The sequence below is a fragment of the Sinocyclocheilus rhinocerous genome, unplaced genomic scaffold, assembly GCF_001515625.1.
Source record: "Sinocyclocheilus rhinocerous isolate Xijiao unplaced genomic scaffold, SAMN03320098_v1.1 scaffold148, whole genome shotgun sequence".
Lineage (NCBI taxonomy): Eukaryota > Metazoa > Chordata > Actinopteri > Cypriniformes > Cyprinidae > Sinocyclocheilus > Sinocyclocheilus rhinocerous.
The window spans coordinates 1,391,894-1,407,599 of NW_015653472.1; the positions used below are offsets into that span (position 1 = coordinate 1,391,894).

The 15,706-nt window shown below is 38.7% G+C and overlaps 1 protein-coding gene across 1 annotated transcript in view; it reads right to left on the minus strand.

Moving 5' to 3' along the window:
- Positions 1-12,894, minus strand: part of LOC107716126 (msx2-interacting protein-like) — a 35,261-nt gene extending 22,367 nt beyond the window's left edge. Inside the window, exons 1-3 of the mRNA XM_016522464.1 lie at positions 12,689-12,894; positions 9,633-9,953; positions 4,902-5,528 (exon numbers count right to left, since the gene is read on the minus strand). Coding sequence (XP_016377950.1) covers positions 4,902-5,528; positions 9,633-9,953; positions 12,689-12,771 — 1,031 coding nt within the window. The 5' untranslated portion in view covers positions 12,772-12,894. The remainder of the gene's footprint in view (positions 1-4,901; positions 5,529-9,632; positions 9,954-12,688) is intronic.
- Positions 12,895-15,706: the final 2,812 nt, after the last annotated feature.

Consider the following 15,706-nt stretch of genomic DNA (forward strand, 5'->3'; position numbering starts at 1 on the left):
CCACTTTCCTGCAGAGTTTAGCTCTAACCCTAATCAAACACACCTGAGCATGCTAATCAATGTCTTCAGGATCATAAGAAAATCACAGGTAGGCGAGTTTGATCAGGGTTGGAGCTAAACTAAAAATTTGAGGAACCCTGGTATTGTGTCTGCTAGAATGTTAAAAATGTTCAGTGATAAATATTTTTAAATTGTTGTTTTGTAATTGATTTTTTTTCTTTGAAAAGCACATTTTGGCTATTTAATTTATGCAATGGTGAAAAAACAATTGGCAAAATACATGGGGAAAAAAACTCGAAAAACCGTGTTCGGTATTCGGTATTCAGCCTTCGGCCCAGTGTTTAATTTTGGTCGGTTTTGGCTTCGGGCAAGAATTTTCATTTCGGTGCATCCCTATTTTTTTTGTAAGTTGTCACCGTTTTGCTTACACATCTACACACATTTAATTTTTTATTGAACCAGTGACTAAAACAAAAGATGGATTCTTTGTTATTCTTAATTAAAAAGCACAACAATAAAATAAACAAAATTACAATGTACAATTGCACAAAAGGCTGCAAATGCACAAGTGAACTTAAAAGTGCTTGTCATTAAGGTAGTGAATGCGCTCTTCAAGTAAGAACACGCTAAAACAGGGGCGAACAAAGATTCCACAACATTATTTTACAGTACATGTTCTCATTTAAATTTTGTGTAGCCTATGACAGACTTGCCCTGCACATGTTGCACTTTAACTGTATTTTCTTTTTCGAAGTTACTCCAATATTTCAAGCAATTCAAATCCATCATGGCGAACAGTGCGCATTTGAAGTGTCTCTGAAGGAAATAATGCATTATTTATCGGCTTTAATATATCGGCCAAATTTTCTTATCGGTTCCATAACGATAACAGTGAATATGAACATTTATCGGCAGATACTGATATCGTGTATCCCTACGATTAAAGGGGTCATATGATGCTGCTAAAAAGAACATTATTTTATTTTATTTTTTTGTCTTTTTATCCTCATTCCAAATGATCAGCAATGAGGAAACCAACAATAAAACAGGAGAAAGTACTAAATTATTACTATACTATATAGTAGGCATCATATGACCCCTTTAATACATCTACAAAACCAATAAGGCTTCTGTCTTTTAGAAATGCTTAAAAACTAAATGTTTAAAGGGGGAAAACTAAACTAAATGCATTCCCTTTGATATAGTCAACTATAACGGTTTAAATATTTGTGCTGAAACATTTCAGGTGGCTCTATAGCCTATTTTAAATTGAAGGATAAAAAGAGATTCCCACGAAGATAAAGTTATATAGTTAGTCTAAAACCTGCTGGGGGCAATGCTTGACCAGAGCCGTTATGGCCTACACACATATCTGCTCCAGGGCATCCCTCCCAATATGCCGACTCAAAGTGCTTGAAGCCAAATCTGCAACTGGGTCAGGAATGAGAGAAAAAAATAGTTGGTATAAAAATTATTCCCTCCCTTGGACTTTTTCAAGTTTTGCTGCTTTACAGCATGGAATCAGCAGGAATGTCTCAGAAAAACAGATTTTTTTTTAAGGGGTCATATGACATTGCTAAAAAAAAAAAACATTATTTGGTGTATTTGGTGTAATGCAATGTGTTTACGCGGTTTAAGGTTAAAAAAACACATTATTTTCCACATACTGTACATTATTGTTGCTCCTCTATGCACCGCCTTTCTGAAACGCGTCGATTTTTACAAAGCTCATCGTTCTGAAAAACGCTGTGTGCTCTGATTTGCCAGCTATCTAGTGCGTTGTGATTGGCCGAATACCTCAAGCGTGTGATGGAAATGTTACGCCCCTTACCAAGTTCAGCAAACTTTCCTCCATAAAATGTGCTGCACACACTCGAATATTTGGGTTGTACTGTTCTGGAACAGTGTTGTAAATAAAACTTAACCACTGATTTTTAGTTGCGTCCTCTTTTGGAAGGCAAAACAAAGTAGTTTGGCTTTCGCAACGAAACACACAACGGCTCCACGACATGGCGGCAACAATAGGCTTGTTCGAGATGTATCAGCGCTGCGCAGACTGATCGGTGTATGACATCAAAGTACCGCGAGAGAGCAATTCAAAAGCTTAAAGAGTCGTTTGCTCTCCAATCACTCTCGTGGTACTTTGATGTCATACACCGATCGGTCTGCGCAGTGCCGATGCATCTCGATCGAGCCTAATACTACAGTGAGAATAAAAGTTACGCCTTCTTTCTTTGCGTATACATTTGGGCGGTGTTATGCAAATCTTCCCACACAGTGTCGTAGATATGTGGGGGCGTGTTTGAACGAGGCGGTTTAGGAGGGCGTTGCTGAGTGTTCACTTTTATAAAGAATATCTCTTTGGGTTTGAGACTTTAATCTTTGCGACTTTACGGAACTTCTGTATGCACAAACAGCTTTTAACACTCCAAAGACAAAGGAAAACATGAAATCGCATCATATGACCCCTTTAAATGTCTAAAGTAAAAAAAAAAAGAAATGTAAAATGTAATAAATATTTATCACTAGTGCAAACAATTTGATTTAGAAGACACATAAATAGTTACGTGGACATAACTGGTGTGGTTGAGAGGTTTGACTGATTGAAGTACAACACAATCAATGTATTCAATCAATGTATTCTAACACAAGTAAGGGGTTAAATAAATAAAAAGATAAATCAATAATTAAGAATCGGAAAAAGGGTGGCACAGCTATAATCTACCTACTGTAATGCAAGTCGTCCTCAAACACTGGGTCACCGTACACTAACGATCTTCATGTAATCTCCCGAGCTTGATCAGTTTTACAGGAAGAAAAAAAAATGAGGACAGAGACCTTTCCACACAGACCAAAGGTACATCTACAACATATTGACTGTGCATTGACTGTGACAGTAAGGAGGTGAATAGGCTACTCATCAGAGCTGTAATAAATTTAGTAGAAAGTTGATCAACAGAACAATATTCTTAATTATAAGTGAAAAACAACACATTTAAAAACCTATTTGGTTTCTTTTTATAGGTACTATAGTTTCTAGCATCCTATGAAAATTTAATTTAAAAAAAAAAGGCAACAAGCATCTGTAAAAACAGTAAATGTTGACTGGGTGATAAGTAATGATGAATGGCAGCAGAAGCATGTTTACTGTTGCTGACTAACTACTTAATTTGTAATCAGTATCCATTGTTACTGACCACTTAAAAAACCTAGGTGATCACCAAGACCACCAAAAACAAAGCTATCACATGCAATTACATGAACATGTGGATTGAGTCCAAAGATCAAGAACAAGTTCTGAAAGATCATTTTGGAATTGAAGCATCAACATGCTAAGACATGTTTAAAGCCATGTAATTTCTGTGCCACTTTTCAAATAGGTTGCCCAAACCTACATCAGCCAAACAGATAGTCCTGACTCAAACTGACGAGCCAAAGTTGCTGTGACGTAAGCCGGTCGACAGCGTCGTCATTTGTGCGCGGCGTTCAACAACAGAAACAAAGAAGAACAACATTAACAACAGGAGGATGGAGGACGCTGTGATCGGAGCTGTGTTTTTGTTGTGTCTCGCGGGTTTCACAATAATGGACATGGAAAGTCGACGTATACGTAAAGCGATTGAAAGAATGGAAAGGAGGACTAAGAATCTCCAACGACAACTGGCAGTGCTACATTTGCTACAAGTGCCTGCACTTCAGCGTCCGTCCATCTATCGCTGTTCTCCATACTTGCGAAATAAGTTGACACAATGTTTACAGTATGTTTACACGGCGTTTTAAATCATGGCGGGTGAGGGCGTTTTCATACGCGTTTGGCCAATCAATGTCTACTTACGTCACGATTAGTACCAGTTGTGCTGGTTAGACCCTGCTCCGGAGTAGGAGCTAATTTGGTTCTCGAAAAAGGCAGTCCGGTACTAAAATCGCACCCAGTTCCGGCGGTGCGAAAACGCCAAAAAGTGGGTAGTTCCACAATTAGTTCTGGTACTATGAAAAGGTTCCCGCGGTGTGAAAGGCCCTAATGATGACCCGTGTGAGGGAGTTTTGAGCTAGTTGACGGAACAGTCACTTGGCCTTTTCCAGTCAAGTGTTGCTTTGCCACTAAAAATGTTACATTTGTAGATCTTTTGCATCCATTTTTATGCCTTGCAAACTTATATGTTTGATTTTCTGTGATGTAATCTACAATGCTTTTGAAAATTCTGCAGATTTTACAGAAAGATAATACTATCTAGCTAGCTAGCTAACAGATGAGGTTTTGTTGAAATTGCAAAAGTGACATGTGGTAGTCTTGAAAGCTCAGTTATAAAGTACTGGAAAATATAAACCAATGTTTTGCACCATATGCCATCACTTTCCAGCAAAAGTGTTTGCAATTTTATAGAGTTACTATGTAACTAAATATCCAGCTTGTTTCAATTATGTGTAAAACACAAAAGAAGATATTCTGAAGAATGCGGGTAACCAAACAGTTGCTGGTCCCCCAATGATGGTGAGCAAATGTTGACAGAATTTTCATTTTTCATATATATATATATATGTGTGTGTGTGTGTGTGTGTGTGAAGACTTCAGACTTCAAACCTCCAAGTCTGTCCAAGATTATTTCTTCTAAATGAGCATTTTTATCAGGCTCCTATGAAAATAACATTGGACATTTTTTAAAATAAGGCATTCAATAACTGACTAGTAACCTTTTCTTTGCCATTATAGTGAAATTACTGAACCTAAACAGTAGCCTGATAAAAATGCTCATTTAACAGAAACAAAATCTCAGAAAAACTCAGACGGAGGTTTTTGCATCTAAAGTCTTCATATATACATATATATATATATATACACACATACATGTACTGCCATCGATATGCTAATGAAATGCACCAAGATGCTTTACTGCACTTACCTGCCACTGCCGCTACTGCTGGTGCTACTGACAGAGTCAGAGCTGGAGGAACGACTGTGGGATCCTGAGCCACTGCGGGAGCGTGCCGGCCGCGCTGCTTGACTCGGCAGCCTCTGTGGTGATGGATTGTGTGACTGCGAAGAGTGTGGCGAACCACTGCAACTGTGGTGGTATGTCCTTTCTCCTCGTCTGCCTCTTTCTTCTCTGTATAAATCCCGATGGACAACACTGGCGAGTGTGAAAGCTTCACGGGCACGGGGCTCATAGCGAGTCTCTGTAGTCTCAAAACGACTAGGGCTCCGGCTTCGTGAACCATAATAGACAATGCCTCCCGGTGTCGAGCCGCCACTTCCTACTCCAGCAGTGCTGCTATTGCTTCCACCAGCACCGCTGCTTCCTGCAACACTCCCTGCAACACCTACACTGGGCCCTGATGAGCCGCCTCCAATGTTGCCACTGGCAGAACTGGCACTCCCGCTGGCTCCACTGAGGGCCCGGTCCCTAGAGTCTCTGTAATAATCGGTCTCATAGTGACGCTGGCGATCGAAACTACTGCTGTTGCTGCTGCTACGCTCATGGTGTCCATAGGCACTGTGATCGTAAGAGCGCTCCCGACCGTCCGCAGCCCTACATGACAAGGAAAGGGATGGAGGATGGCAAAGAAAAATGGAAAGAATGAAATGAATGTTATTTTCATCCCTGACAGGCATACGAGTCAAGTGACATGCGTTGTAGAGTGATTTAATCAATACACAGACTGCAAATGCATGTTGGAAAGATGCTGTCTTGGACTTTTCTTTTACTGTAGCACTCAACACAAATATTGATACCAGGTCAGGACAACTTGGAATTTTTTTTTGTTTGTTTATTTATTTGGGATTTTGCTTCAAGTCTTTTTTGCAATTTACTTTTTTGGCATTTCGGAAATCAAACTGAATCCATATTGAAAACAAAGTGGAAGAAAATTATGCATGTCATGGTCAGTCACATTCCAAGTTACACAGGGTAGAGAAAAAAAATCTGGAGATTTATTTATTTTACAATGGCAATTTACAATTTTCTATATAATTAAAATGAACTTTATTTTTTAAAATCATTAACCTACTGTTTTTTGTGTGTCTTTTTAGTGAGAAATTGCAATTACATTACACTAAGAGATGACCAATTAGATACAGTTAACTTCTTCTGTATTACCATGAATATAATGAAGCAACTATGTCTTTTAATTAGAAATTCTAGACAACATATTTCCCTCCTATGACAGCATGACATAACTGCGTATTACTGCCTCATTTTGTGATTTAATTAACTAACAGGAATGAGGTTTCATGAATACAATGAAGTCGTTCTCAAATAATAAAATCAAAGCCACAGGTTAAAAAACTCATTATTTTGGAATAAAGGTAATTTACGATGAGACACTTCAACATCATTTATTCTGGTCATTCTGCAGAATAATGATTCATGTGGAGAGTGAAAAGAGGAGCAAAATAAACCCTAAAGAAAAGGAATGAGTGAAGGGGACGCTGAAGCACACTAAACTCTATGCTAGCTTCACTTTAACAGCCATTTTGAAACTCATGAACATTGTAGTTTCAGTAGTCCTTTTCAAACTATGAAAACATAACTGCAATCATTCCACAACCCTTCTTGAGTCAAACAGCTATTTTTAAAACTTTAAAACAAGCCAACTAACTTTAAAAATTATATATTTATAATAATGAGTTCTCCTAATTTTATAAAACACATAACTGTTTTAAGCTACCTGCCAGTTTTTCAAAATCTTGCATTGATAAATTCACACAAATTATTACAAATAAAATTTACAAATTACAAATAAAAATTATTTAATTTACTTTTTCAAACTTGAATAGTCTTCAGTGTGCAACAGAAAATATTAATAACCAATAATCTACAAAAGGTAGTCTATTACAATGATATTACCATGGTTAAGAAGTGTTCTTAGGCACGGCAAGAAGCGGTGTACCTAAAGTCTGTTCAACCTTGCAACAGAGCTACCAATAGTTACATTTATTTTTTATTTTTTTTATTGTATTGTTATAAGTTCATATGTACTGTGCAGTTGTCTTTGTGTTATATACGCACCCACTGTGAAAATGAATTTCCTCTTTGAGGACAAATAAATTATCTATTAATTTATTAACTATCTTTTTAATAATGATGATAATAATCAGAATAAACTAATATTTCGCAAAGTTTTACTGACCACTGACCATTAATAAGTGCATGGTTGCCAAGCAACAAAACTAATTTACACATTAATATATTAGCTATAAGTAAATTCTGTCATTTCTAATCACTAAAAGGTTGAAATAACACCTGACAAATTACATTTAAAGCTTGAGATGCAGCTTCTCCAGAATAAGCATTTGTTAGTCATTGACAGTGAGTGATAGTGAGCATGTAGCAACAAAATCTGACCTAGTAAATCTGTTTGGTTTCCATTAGAAAAAGATGCTTTTGTTTAGTGAAGCCAGCTGTGTAACTTGACTGTGATCAACCTTTACAGTACATATAGTCCACTCCTGTAATTTCCACAAGAACTGACAAACAGTGGTGACACATTGCATCACAACACTCCACAGCTCATTTGCCATCTCCTCCATTTTCATTGAGCTGTTATGTGTTTGGTCAGCTTTGCTGTATTCTTTAAAGTCATTTGAACCTTTTTTTCTTAACATGCCTCAAACACTATTCAAATTATTCACATAGGTAAAGCAGAGAGGCAAAAAGCCAGGGAGTGTGAAAAAGAGTGAGAATCAGGAAAGGGACAGCAAAGTGAGGTAAAAATCTGCAAATGCCAACAAGCTACTAAAAACAGCCTGTTTAACAGCTACATCTGTTAGTGGGAGATGGAAAAAAGACAGGGGATCAAACTAGGGGTTAGAGAACAGCTAATATACACAGGGCAGAACATACCAACCTTTTCAGACAGCGGTAACCCGACCTACAATTCCAAATACAATTTAGGGAGACAGAACTTTGTGAGCAAAAAAGGGGGTTAAAAATGTAGAATGTAAAAAATGGTAAGAAAAAAAACTGAAGTAATCCTTATCTTTCAGGATCCAACATAATAGTTTGGCTAAAAAGAATCCATGCATCTTAAAAAATAAGTCAATATCGATATGCAAAAAGCGTATGGAGGTAAAAGGTAGAATGTCCAACTCAGTTCTATGCAAAAAAAAAAAACCAACAGATCAAAAACAGGCTGGAGAAAGAAGTCCAAAAATATAAATCCATAATATTGACCTTCATACAGCATTACTTGTGTTCTTCATTGTCATTATTCCTTCGAAACGAAATGTCTCTGTAGATTTTTTAAAATATAAAAATGTAAAATTTATCTGCATGATGCCTCTGTCCTTTTAAATCCCTCTTCAGTGCATTAAAAAAAATCTGATTCAGTTATTTAAATCTTATCCCATCACCTCCTTACGGCTGAAACAGTTCATTTCTCTGATATCCCATCAGAACAAGGTACCAATGTTCTAATCACTGTGAATGTTAATAATCCAAGTCAACTCTGAAAGCATGGGCATTCGATCAATGTTTTACAAATCCCAGTGGAATCTTCATTGACGCTTGGAAAAAGAGATAATCCATTGGCATTGGAATAGTCCATTAGGAGAAATCAACTTTCTTCTTAATTGTAGCATATCCACAGTCTGCTGTAGTCCCAGATCCATTATGGGGCTTTGTAATCCAATGACATATTTCACATCCAAACTGAGAAGTCTTCGGCCCCACAACAGCAATACCTCCATGCTTTACTTTGTGGATCCAAAAAAAACAGTTCTTTCTTCAGTATATTAGACCAAATACTACTTTAAATCCATTCTTTTTTTTCTTTGGTGTTTAGGAAAAAAGCAAAAATGAACTTAAATGGTCTAGAAATAAGTAATGAATAAATAAAGAGATTTGCTCACTTTGTTTCTGTCACATTCTACCATGTTGATCAATGGCAGAAGTCTCCCATGTAATTAACAGCCAAACCCTAACACCACAAATAATCCCCAAAAAAACATATATATATATATATAGAAAAGAAACCGTAGTGATAGAATATCCTTGTCATTGGGTAGTATTAATCCAGTGTGATTAAGAATCCAGAGAATACCATCCAGAGCACTCCAGATCATGGAAGGGAATTGATCCTAAACCACCCATTTCAATAATCCAATTACCAATCAATGGGTCTTAATTGATCAACACCGTAATCGTGTTACAATAACAGAGCAAAAACACATGATGTAACCAATTAATCCACCTTGGGCGGTACAGTACTCCAGAATAGGGCAATTCCAGGTAAGGCCACGGTCACGGATTCGCTCTGGCTTCCAGAAATCCCGGAATATTTTGATATCCGAAACATGCCCTGGATTCTCTTCGCAGCGATATCCAACTCTGAGAGAATCCCCATGCAGAGGCACGCTAATCTCTACATAATGATAATGAATTTCGGTGCATGTTCACCATGCTTTGACAAACTTCAAAACTGGCTCGCTTTACATGGTGAGCGATAACAGACCTCGACCATCAAAGCTTGATGCCCAAATTAATACCCTCCAATGTGTTCTCTTAATTTCCCTTATGTCACCCGCCCCCAAAACAATAAATCAGCCCAATTAATGACGGAAATAACTGGGAGGGAGAGATGAGTTACAAGAAACGAATGGTCCCCCTGCCTTCAGAAAAACTATGTCCACTTACCCGTCTAGTCTGCGTTCAAAGCGTCCCTCTCTGCTGTGGAGTGACACAGGAGGCCCATACACAGGGCCCCCTACCCCCCTTGTGAACCCTGAAACATCCCGCCCACGAGTGGCTATGGACAGGCTATCATCCAGGCCTCGAGCTGCACTGGGAATAGTTCCAGGCTCATTGTAATCAGTGCGTAGGTCCCTGTCTCCCATCTTGTTGATAGAATTATGAGCTTTCTGAGCACTCTTAATGTCCACAAAATCCACAAAAGCTGCCACTCCACCCTCCGATCCACGTTTCGGGAGCACCTTGACACTCTCCACACGTCCATACCTAAAAAAAGCAACAAAAAAAAAGAGCAGAAAAAGTATTTAATTGTAGCCAACACTGATGCACTGCATGATACTTGCAATCAATTATGCTGATCTGAATAACCATCTACATCCAATCTGCAAAGGGCTAAGTAAAAAACAAACCTGCATGCCAGTCATTTGTGCAATATGTAAATAAGGCTATTCAAATAAAAACAGCCTGCCTTCTGCATCCTCACACAAAAATGTGCCACTGTATGAGTAGCATCAACCATATGCCAGTAATATCTCCCTTCATTTGAATACATCCAATAATTATGGCAGGAAAACAAATATCAGATTTTGATAGCCTGTTTCTGGTGCACCACAGAATTGCAAAATAACCAACATAGCCTTTTTCTACCCTTAAGCTCTATGTACCATTAAGCAATAAGTATATATGAATGCCAGAATTCAGTCAAATGTCATAATTCTGTCAAATCATTCAGGCTTGAAACCTCATTAGGATGTCTTGATCTGCCCTATGCACCTCTATGTACCTGTGCCCTATGTAAATAAACATACATTATTTTTCACTTTAAAATCCTTGAAACATGGTGCTTGCATAAGCTTCAAGTAAATATACTACACATTAATTTGCTGTCAATCATCAAACAAATAAACAAAACATGCGTAAATCGATGACAGGTGTACACGGGGGTTAAAACAACACTTGGTAAGCAAAATATGAAACGGAGTAATAAACAACAGGCATTCAAATGGGTGTTCTAGGTGAGCAGCTGTCTGACACACCAGTTCTCACACTGACATCTCCGTCGCCATTTTACAAACCTATTCACACTGCTTATTCATTCTCGCGTCCCCCATCTTCAATAAGTACCTCTGCCGCACTGACCTGAGCGTTGACAGTCACCGTACACAAATCACTTCGGGGTACTTAAATGTTGCATTTATTTATATAGATGCATAGATCTGCATTTATTTCCTTTATACAACAGAAACCCATTTCTCCTTTAATATTCCGTCACAATTGAGCGTGAGCGCGTTTTATTTAGTTCCCGTTCAAGGGGCGACCGTCATTACCACAATTCAAAACTAAATAGAACAAAAGTCTACCGTTGAGACAACAAAGCGGTTGGTAGATGAATAAATTATTTACACAAATCTTATATGTGTGTGCGTTCGACTCGCAAAGTAATATCTTGCTATTCAGTGTTATGTTCATTAACTTCAGCTTGGAAATCTCCAGCACAATACAAACTAGTTATACAATCCAACAAAAACACCATTATGATGAGTTCGATCACACCTGCATTTTTTTAAAAGACTACATCTGTGTGTTTTGATTGTATTTGTACAAACACGTAACAGATAGACTATGCATTTGTGGTCACTAAAGTCGTTAGACAGCCTTTAGTCAATTCAATCTTATATGTATAGCGCTTTTTACAACGTGCATTGTTTTAAAGCAGCTTTACAGAAAAAAACATAACGTTAATGTTTATAATACCTTCATGAATTCGTCGCACAGAGCTGGGCGATAATATAGTTTGCATTTTGCGACGATACAAACAATCATGTAGTTGGTACTTGCGATGTAGTTTCGCTTTGCGTGACCATACTGCATGTATATGAATGCGGATAAAGCTGGATATGTTTAGAAATCCAACCTTTTATAGAGAGATGTGCGATATAGTTAAGGTTTTGGGACGATATAAACGATAAAAAGTCAAATGTGTTCGACGTGTAATACACGATACTGCGATGTCACTACTGAGGGAGAAATCTCACCACGCTGTTTCAGACGTGAGCTAAAAACAGATTCGCACCATTTAGTTCCAACAAACCGTGTTGTTCTGATTTAGTTACGACTTCCAACCAAAGCCAGGTTGTAACTTCTGAGTGAATTAATTGAAAAACGATACCTTGCATTACCTGAATCCATACAGGTCAGAAATGCGCATAAAACCCCCTCAGGTATGTGGATACAACGTGCAGATATGGGTGGTTTTGAACGCTAGATGTTTCTTTTAACACTACAAATCATGTCTTGCTGCCATGCTAGACAAAACAGCCCGCGTAAGAGAGTACACCTCACCGCCATACATACACAAACTTCTGGCTGACAACTCAAACGTCCTATTGGTGCAGTAATAGGAACCGTCGCCACATGTTTATAGACTGACATAATAATTTGCAGGTTGGTCCTGCACATTTTCATACATAAACTCGTCTTGAAATTAAACCCCACACTGCTATTGTTTGACTTCTTGTGGATGCAGCCACTGACAGTCAGCGCTCGCCTGACATTCATGACATCTGAGCCGAGGAAGCTCATAACAACACCCACTGTGATGCCTTTAGTAGTACAGACACCATTTAGCCCATTCAACTCGCTTGCAGTATTTTTTTTTTTTTCAACCATCGAGCAATAAACGTTACTACTTTTAAGAGGTGCTACTGACATCTGGGTTGCAAATTAAAGCAAACTGAAGCCAATAGTTATGCGCTTGTATGCGACCCTCCGTGCTAATTAGCAACCTAGCGACGTCTGCGACTCTCGAAAGCTAACTCACTAGCCAGCGTACGTTAAGTGAGCCAAAACAAGCCAACTCAATAGCAGCGTCGCTGCGAAAGTTGTGGCACACATTTAAGGTGTTTAACTCTGCACCGGTGTGCTGCTATTGTTTACCCCCAAAACACTTGAAGGAAGCACATTGCTGGATGTTGTCTCGCTCTCGGCAAATCGTCACTTACCGTTTGAAGTGCTCGATAATTTTTTCCTCTCGTACATTTTCTGGTAAATTCCCCACCCATAAATGTCTGGTTTCCCGGACCATACTGCGTTTCGGTGTCCCCCGACCATACAGAAGATTTTACTGAGTTAAATCCGACTGAATGTGTGTGGTGGGGCGAGTAGTTCCTCTGACTCGACACTACGGTTGGACCCGCTTGCACTTGAAAGCTGTGTTGACTACGAGAGCCTGAACCTTGCTGTCGAGGAGCGCGCTCCGGTTCATGACGAGATCGCGCATAAGCAATAAGCACTCGGAATTCCACATGGATAAAATCGGACATGACATTTTATTGTAAATCACTTTTAAATGTTAAAATGTGTATATATATTGGATAAATGCCCTGGTTAAGCGTGCAAGGTAAAAGTCAGACTTGGTTCCCTTTGCTTTAGTTTGACATTTGACAGTCTTTTTGTAGAACATGAATTTAAAATGCAAGTTCTTCATAATCATAATCATAATCTTGGGGTGTAAAATGTAAGAGACTCGTGGTTTACCGCAAAATCTTTATTCGAGAGTCAGTGGCTGGACGGTGTTGATGACAGTATTATTAGTTTCAATACTGCTGCTTTGTATACGTTTGCACATCCATTCCCCCCCCCCAAAATCCAGGTGGGAACTGTCTGTTTGATATACGACTTGCAAGTCAAAACAAAAGACATGACGAGATCCTCTGTACTCAAGTGAACTAGTGTATTTAGAGGAAATAACTTATTCAACTGGATTCTCTCTAGATGATATATAGTTCCATCTGTATTTGTGGGAGATTAGTGGTCGGACATCTCCCAGTCTTAACTACAACGGCGAGAAGGATGCCTTTAGCATGATTAGTTATTGAAAAGACAAGCATCGCGTCGAATGTAAGCTTAATAATTAATGACAGTAGTCTGTTTACAGCAAGGATCAACTGTCCAAAATGTAAATAAAGGCGATGATTAATCACTAGCTTGTGGCAATCAAATGGTGTCCTGAAGAAACACCCAAGATAATGTCCAATCATATAACATTTCTTTATTAAAACAAACATTTTACTCTTTTCCAACTATGCACGAGGCGTATGATTTGATGCACGCATGCGCCAGAATGCGGCAAAACGGGGACCGCAATGGATGAATAGCGCGTGCGCTTTACACGCCCACATAGAGTTTTGACAAAGAGCAATTACAAACCCTCTGACTGGCAGAAAATTCTGGAACTTGTACTGAGGTGGAGCTGGTTCTCAAGCTGGATCTTGAGCAAGCCACAGGTCAAGTTTGTTTTCATCCAAGCCTAGTCCAGTTTCCTTTCCAATTTCCTTTGTTCCTCCCGTTTTCTATGGCTTTTTAATGGGCCTTTAGGCACATAGGTGACATGCTGTGAAAATACAGTATATGATTACATTTTATGCACATAATCTTAGTTATATAATGGATGCCTTGGGGATCAGATGAAGAGATCAGCAAATGCAATTAATTATTAGTTCTAACCTGATATATGGCTTCCAAAAGGTCTTGAGATGGTAACAGGCACGCAGCTTCACCAATGAAGCAGATTAGAACATGGAGTACATCTGACCAGCTGCCCACTGTAATCAGTAACACGAAAAGCCCACCCAGGTGCACAACGACTGTATTGAGAATCTGTTGGCCAGGCGATTGATGTCGATCCTCTGAAATATTGATTATATACTTATGATTAGACTCAAATGATGGCCAGTGTTGGCATAAAATTTACAATATTGTTCAAAAGTTGTTTTTAAAAAAAAAGAAATTAATACTTTTATTCAGCAACAATGCATTAAACTGATCAAAGAAATTCCCCACCCATAAATGTCTGGTTTCCCGGACCATACTGCGTTTCGGTGTCCCCCGACCATACAGAAGATTTTACTGAGTTAAATCCGACTGAATGTGTGTGGTGGGGCGAGTAGTTCCTCTGACTCGACACTACGGTTGGACCCGCTTGCACTTGAAAGCTGTGTTGACTACGAGAGCCTGAACCTTGCTGTCGAGGAGCGCGCTCCGGTTCATGACGAGATCGCGCATAAGCAATAAGCACTCGGAATTCCACATGGATAAAATCGGACATGACATTTTATTGTAAATCACTTTTAAATGTTAAAATGTGTATATATATTGGATAAATGCCCTGGTTAAGCGTGCAAGGTAAAAGTCAGACTTGGTTCCCTTTGCTTTAGTTTGACATTTGACAGTCTTTTTGTAGAACATGAATTTAAAATGCAAGTTCTTCATAATCATAATCATAATCTTGGGGTGTAAAATGTAAGAGACTCGTGGTTTACCGCAAAATCTTTATTCGAGAGTCAGTGGCTGGACGGTGTTGATGACAGTATTATTAGTTTCAATACTGCTGCTTTGTATACGTTTGCACATCCATTCCCCCCCCCCAAAATCCAGGTGGGAACTGTCTGTTTGATATACGACTTGCAAGTCAAAACAAAAGACATGACGAGATCCTCTGTACTCAAGTGAACTAGTGTATTTAGAGGAAATAACTTATTCAACTGGATTCTCTCTAGATGATATATAGTTCCATCTGTATTTGTGGGAGATTAGTGGTCGGACATCTCCCAGTCTTAACTACAACGGCGAGAAGGATGCCTTTAGCATGATTAGTTATTGAAAAGACAAGCATCGCGTCGAATGTAAGCTTAATAATTAATGACAGTAGTCTGTTTACAGCAAGGATCAACTGTCCAAAATGTAAATAAAGGCGATGATTAATCACTAGCTTGTGGCAATCAAATGGTGTCCTGAAGAAACACCCAAGATAATGTCCAATCATATAACATTTCTTTATTAAAACAAACATTTTACTCTTTTCCAACTATGCACGAGGCGTATGATTTGATGCACGCATGCGCCAGAATGCGGCAAAACGGGGACCGCAATGGATGAATAGCGCGTGCGCTTTACACGCCCACATAGAGTTTTGACAAAGAGCAATTACAAACCCTCTGACTGGCAGAAAATTCTGGAAC